The sequence below is a fragment of the Callorhinus ursinus genome, unplaced genomic scaffold (genome assembly GCF_003265705.2).
Source record: "Callorhinus ursinus isolate GAN/ISIS: 27379988/994484 unplaced genomic scaffold, GSC_fseal_2.0 scaffold49, whole genome shotgun sequence".
In the NCBI taxonomy this organism is placed as follows: Eukaryota; Metazoa; Chordata; class Mammalia; order Carnivora; family Otariidae; genus Callorhinus; species Callorhinus ursinus.
Genome location: NW_027397111.1, coordinates 11,067,032 through 11,074,192, shown reverse-complemented (window position 1 = coordinate 11,074,192; position 7,161 = coordinate 11,067,032). Strand labels below are relative to the sequence as shown.

The 7,161-nt window shown below is 36.1% G+C and overlaps 1 protein-coding gene across 1 annotated transcript; it reads left to right on the top strand.

Moving 5' to 3' along the window:
* The first annotated feature begins 5,688 nt into the window (after window positions 1–5,688).
* Window positions 5,689–7,057, top strand: LOC112806275 (olfactory receptor 56B2-like). Its single transcript, XM_025848579.2, is given in 5 exon segments — window positions 5,689–5,877; window positions 5,990–6,039; window positions 6,114–6,529; window positions 6,532–6,867; window positions 6,870–7,057. Coding segments are annotated over 5 exon segments (1,179 nt in total).
* The last annotated feature ends 104 nt before the right edge of the window (window positions 7,058–7,161 follow it).

Below are 7,161 nucleotides of genomic sequence, written 5' to 3'. Positions count from 1 at the left end.
TTTTTTTTTCTTTTTTCTTTCTTTCCCTTTCTTTTCCCCTGGTTTCAGGTCTCTTCTGATATGTTTAGTGTATCTTTTCTGGAGACATTGTTACCCTGTTAGCATTTTTTTCTCTCAATCATCTCTTCTCCTCTCGACAAAATGACAGACAGACAAAATCACTTCAAAAAAAAGAACAATAGGCCTGATGAAGGAAAAACAATAAAATCATAAATTTTGGGAAAAAAAAAAGAACAAGATGCAGTACTGACTGCCAGGGACCTAGTCAATATGGACATTAGTAAGATGTTGGAACTAGAGTTCAGAAGGATGATTTTAAAGATACTAGCTGGGCTTGAAAAAAGCATGGAAGATATTAGAGAAACTCTTTCTGGAGAAATAAAAGAACTAAAATCTAAGCAAGTCAAAATCAAAAGCGCTATTAATGAGGTGCAATCAAAAATGGAGGCTCTAACTGCTAGGATAAATGAGACAGAAGAGAGAATTAGTGATATAGAAGACAAAATGATGGAAAATAAAGAAGCTGAGTAAAAGAGAGATAAACAACTACTGGATCATGAGGGCAGAATTCGAGAGATGAGCAATACCATAAGATGAAACACCATTAGAATAACTGGGATTCCAGAAGAAGAAAGAGAGAGAGGGACAGAAGTTATATTGGAGCAAATTATAGCAGAGAACTTCCCTAATCTGGGGAAGTTTTTGGATGCCTGGAGTCATCAAAATCCAGGAGGCACAGAGAACCCCCCTCAAAATCAATAAAAATAGGTCAACACCCTGACATCTAATAGTAAAACTTACGAGTCTCAGAGACAAAGAGAAAATCTGAAAGCAGCTCGGGAGAAGCTACGAGAGTTTCTACATTGGTAGAAACATTAGATTGGCAACAGACTCAAAAAGTTAAAAATAAACTCAAAAAGTTAAAAATAGTGCTACCGTATTACCCAGCAATTGCACTACCGGGTATTTACCCTAAAGATACAATTGTAGTGATCTGAAGGGGTATGTGCACCCCGATGTTTATAGTAGCAACGTCCACAATAGCCAAACTTTGGAAAGAGCCAAGATATCCATTGACAGATGAATGGTTAAAGAAGATGTGGTGTATATATATATACAATGGAATACTATGCAGCCATCAAAAGGAATGAAATCTTGCCATTTGCAGTGATGTGGATGGAACTGGAGGGTATTATGCTGAGCAAAATAAGTCAATCAGAGAAAGACATGTATCATATGACCTCACTGATATGAGGAACTCTTAATCTCAGGAAACAAACTGAGGGTTGCTGGAGTGGTGGGGGATGGGAGGGATGGGGTGACTGGGTGATAGTCATTAGGGAGGGTATGTGCTGTGATGAGTGCTGTGAATTGTGTAAGACTGTTGAATCACAGACCTGCACCTCTGAAACAAATAATACATTATATGTTAAAAAAAAAAAAAAAGAAGAAGAAGAAGAAGGTAGTAGGAAGGGAAGAAAGAATGGGGGAAAATCGGAGGGGGAGCCAAACCATGAGAGACTATGGACTCTGAGAAACAAACTGAGGGCTCTAGAGGGGAGGAGAGTGGGGGGATGGGTTAGCCTGGTGATGGGTATTAAGGAGGGCACATACTGCATGGAGCACTGGGTGTTATACGCAAACAATGAATCATGGAACACTACATCAAAAACTAATGATGTAATGTATGGTGATTAACATAACAATTAAAAAAATACTTAATAGTAAATCCTCTGGCAAATTCTTCTGGTATTTTATATTTCCAACTTCTGCTAAAATTCATTTATGTTATTAATTATTATATAATTATTATATAATTATTAAATATTAAATATAATTATATAATTACTTATATAATTAATAACTATATATTCTAAGAAGTAAATTTTGTTTAAGAGTTAATTTAAATCTGCTAGCAAATTCTTCTGGTATTTTATACATTTCCAACTTCTGCTACAATTTATTTATCTGTTTAGTCAATTATAGTTTTACACTCCTTAAAATATTATACATTTCCAGCAGTGCCTGGGTGAATCAGTTGGTTAAGCATCTGCCTTTGGCTCAGGTCATGATCTCAGGGTCCTTAGATCAAGCCCCAAGTGGTGCTCCTTGCTCAGCAGGGAACCTGCTTGTCCCTCTGCCCCTCCCCTGGCTCCTGCTCTCCCTCTCCTTCTCTCTCAAATAAATAAATAAAACCTTAAAAAATAATTGTACAGTTCCTAAATGTTCAATTTTAGTTCATAAAGTAACTCATTATATCCTTTAATTTTTTTAAAAAGATTTTATTTATTTGACAGAGAGAGACACAGTGAGAGAGGGAACACAAGCAGGGGGAGTGGGAGAGGGAGAAGCAGGCTTCCCTCCGAGCAGGGAGCCCGATGTGGGGCTCGATCCCAGGACTCTGGGACCATGACCTGAGCCAAGGCAGATGCTTAATGACTCAGCCACCCAGGCTCCCTGTCCTTTAATATTTTTAAATAGTTTTTACAAATGCCATGTCATAACTTTTTGTTTTCTGTTGAATAACTTCTTAGATTGTGTCTTTTTTATTGAAGTATAGTTAATGTCCAATGTTACATTAGTTTCAGATGTACAATATAGTCATTTGAAAAGTCTGTATGCCATGCTTGCTCACCACAAGTGTAGCTACCATTTTTCACCATATGATGCTATTATAATACCACTGACTATATTCCCTATTTTGTGCTTTTCATCCCTGTGACTTATTCATTCCATAACTGGAAGTTTGTATCTCTCAGTACCCTTTACCCATTTTGCCCATTGCCTTATCCCCAAGATTGTGCCTATTTTTATGATTCTTTAAATAATATCTTTCATTTTTTGAAAATTCTGTTTTTGATTCCACTACTGTGCTGTTATTTTTTATTGTTTTCTTTCTTTAATTTGAAGTTAGTTACTATAATGCCTTGTATTAATTGATTACTCTATTACTAACAAAAAAGTTAAATGAACTTTAAATGTTCATTTAAAGTTACAGATTTGTTAGGTGTTTATTAAATTTACAAATTTATTAATCATACTCCCAAAGTTTTAAGTTTCTCATTATTTTTCTATTCTTTCCTTTTTGCAATTTCCATTATTATATTATATTTGCAACATTTACTGCTTCATACTATTACTGAATCTTTCCAAGTATATGCATTTCTTTTGTCTCTTTTATGTTACATATGATATTAATATTTTTGTTAATTCTCATTTGTGATCTAGAACATGACTGATATTGTGTGTTTAAAATGGTCTATAATCGGGCGCCTGGGTGGCTCAGTTGCTTAAGCGACCGCCTTCGGCTCAGGTCATGATCCTGGAGTCCCTGGATCGAGTCCCGCATCTGGCTCCCTCCTCGGCAGGGAGTCTGCTTCTCCCTCTGACCCTCCCCCCATCTCATGTGCTTTCTCTCTCATTCTCTCTGTCTCTCAAATAAATAAATAAAATCTTTAAAAAAATAAAATAAAATAAAATAAAATGGTCTATAATCTCCTATTTTTTGCATGTAGGTTTATACTTAAACCTTTTGATACACAATTGTTAATATTGCTATCAGATTTATATCATTACCAATTTTTGTTTACATATTTGTTTCAAGAAATATATTTTAAAATTTCTCACCCTAACTTTAAATTTATAATTTTCTACTTGAATTTCTTTCAAGTTAAGGTTAGGTGTTTAGATTCAGGTGAGTCACAAATATATTATCTTATAAATTGTTCCATACATCACTGTATAATTATTATTTTCTTTTTTTATTTTATTATGTTATGTTAATCACCATACATTACATCATTAGTTTTTGATGTACTGTTCCATGATTCATTGTTTGTGTATAACACCCAGTGCTCCATTCAGTACTTGTCCTCTTTTATACCCATCACCAGGCTAACCCATCCCTCCATCCCCCTCCCCTCTGGAACCCTCAGTTTGTTTCTCAGAGTCCATAGTCTCTCATGGTTTGTCTCCCCCTCCGAATTCCCCCCTTCATTTCTCCCTTCCTACTATCTTCTTTTTTAACATATAATGTATTATTTGTTTCAGAGGTACAGGTCTGTGATTCAGCAGTCTTACACGATTCACAGCACTCACCATAGCACATACCCTCCCCAATGTCTATCACCCAGCCACCCCATCCCTCCCACCCCCCACCACTCCAGCAACCCTCAGTTTGTTTCCTGAGATTAAGAATTCCTCATATCACTGAGGTCATATGATACTTGTCTTTCTCTGATTGACTTATTTTGCTTAGCATAATACCCCCTAGTTCCATCCACATCATTTAGTATGTAGTTTTTTAAAATTTAATCTGAAAATTCCTTCTTTAATCTGCAAATGTACTCTATAATAATTACTGCCTTTATGGATGTATATGAATTTTCTTTTTCATGCTAATACCTCTTATTTTTTTAATTTTATTTTGATTTTGATAACATATCTGTTATTCTCTTCTAACCCTTTATGTTTTGACATGATTCTCCATTACCATCATTCCTTTACATTTTTAACATAATGTTCATTTATATGTTATTCATATGTGAATTCATATGTTAATATGTGTGTTAATAGTTCAAACTTCCTCATGAATAATGAAAGAATCATGGGCATATAAACTGTTTAATCCTCCTCCAATATTATTTCATACAACAAATATGTACTGAGTACTTATTAAGTGCCAGGCTCTTGGGATAAACCAATGATATAGATGACACAAATACCATGCCTTTGCTTTTGGGGGAGATATGTATATTGACTTAATGAACTAGACACTGATAAACATCCTTGGTCCTTTGGAAAGTTAGAAAGAGTCTTTCTATTTGTCTTAACCAACTGAGCCACCCAGGTATCCCTTTTTTATTTTTTAAGATTTTATTTATTTGTTAGAGTCTATAAGTCTTTTAAGTGAAGTTGAAGATATTCCACTGCTCTGAACTGATGAAGGAATCGCACTATCAGTACTCAAAATAGCATGCCCAAAGCTATTTCACTGTTCAATTTTGGGTGTTAAAATGCCAAACCATAGACAACTAGAGTTTTTATCCTATATAGTTTATCTTCAAACTACTATAGCATAGTATAGAGTGCCATTATCTGGATTAGGTGAATAAATCCACATTGCCTTTCTGTACGTAATATAATTTTAATTCACAATAATTTTTAAATGTTCTTTATGTTGAACCTTTAGTATATGAAATACTTAGCAAAGAAATAAATAGCGCACATTTTGAAAGAACATACAATATAATCTGCCTTCATTTTAAAATTAAAATATTAATAAAATACTATATCAAAAAAGTATCTTATTTAGTGATTTGATTTTAGCAGAACTTCTGATCAGAACATTGATCCTGAACTCATTAGTTTGTCATTTTTTTTTTGTTTTCACTTCTGCTTTATTAATTATAATGTGACTGTATGGACTATTTAAAACATGTCCAAATAGGGGAAAGTTGCACAAAACCAGTAAGAACTGATTTAAAAATACTGATATTTCCAAACCATATTATCTCTTTTGTAGTTGTATGGATTTAGATAGGCAACTAGCATTCTGGATATCACTTTACCACATATAAAATTGAAATACTAACTGACCTCATGTATTTTAATGACAAATTATATTTGTGATCACTTAAGAAATCCTTAAGTCCATGACCTAATCTGTCATCTGGGAAGACTCCATGCATGAAAGCCTCTGAGACTCTGAGACTTGCATTTGGTCTACAAAGAAAGCTATCCATTAGCAAAGTCAAACTTAAAGACCAGGCTATGATATCAGATGGTTTTCTTCTTGTCAAACTTCCAAGACCTAATATGGAAGATAATAAGCAAGATCCAGATTACTGTAATGTTCTATTCCTCAATGATGAGAGAGTAGAAATCTTCTGACCCACCTTATAGAGTGGTGGTGAGATTAAATGACTTATGATATGAAATGCACTACCACAGTTCCAGTTTAATAACAATATCCCATTAATGTTAATAGTGGAATGAGAATAATGAACATGAATCCCCCTTTCAGTATCATGAACCTAGGTAACTCCTTTTCAAATACTGTCTGAGAGTTAATAGAATAGTAACTTTGAATATTTTTTTTTCTCTTAGTGAAGGGTGTTCCAGGATCTCACACATTCCAACATCTCTAAGTTCCAGGTGTCTGAGTTCATCCTGACGGGATTCCCAGATCTTCACACCTGGCAGCACTGGCTCTCCCTGCCCCTGGCTCTGCTCTACCTCTTAGCACTCATTGCCAACATCCTTATCCTGATCACTATCAAACAAGAGGCCACACTGCACCAGCCCATGTACTATTTCCTGGGGATCCTGGCTATGGTAGACATGGGATTGGCTACCACCATCATGTCCACGATTTTGGCCATCTTATAGTTTAGTGCTAAGGCCATCAGTCTCCCTGAGTGCTTTGCTCAGATGTCTGTCATACACTGTTTTGTGGGCATGGAGTCAGGTATCTTTGTCTGCATGGCTATAGATAGATACATAGCCATTTGTAGACCACTACGCTATCCATTACTGATTCTTTTGTGGTCAAGCTAACTGTGTTCATGGCACTCAGAACCAGCCTAGCTACCATCCCAGTACCTGTGTTGGCTGCTCAGAGACACTACTGCTCACAGAGCCAAATTGAGCACTGCCTGTGCTCTAATTTTGGAGTCACTCTCCTGTCCTGTGATGACAGGACAATCAACAGCATCTACCAGGTACTTCTGGCCTGGACACTGATGGGGAGTGACCTGGATTTGATTTTCTTATCATATTCTTTGATACTTCACTCGGTGCTGAAGCTGAACTCAGCAGAAGCTGCATCCAAAGCCCTAAGTACCTGCACTTCTCACCTCATCCTGATCCTTCAGTCATCATAGTCATTTCTCTCACTCATAGTGCAGCAATGACTATTCCCCTCATCCCCGTTCTACTCAATGTACTACACAATGTCATTCCTCCTGCCCTCAACCCCATGGTGTATGCACTCAAGAACAAGGAGCTCAGGCAGGGCTTGTATAAGGCGCTTAAACTGAACATCAAGGGCAACTAACATGGAGAAGGGGTTCACTTGGGTAATTCGCCCACATATTTATTCTTATATTCTCCAATCATTATGCATGGGAGAAGTACTATTGAAAAAGAGCACTGTGGCAG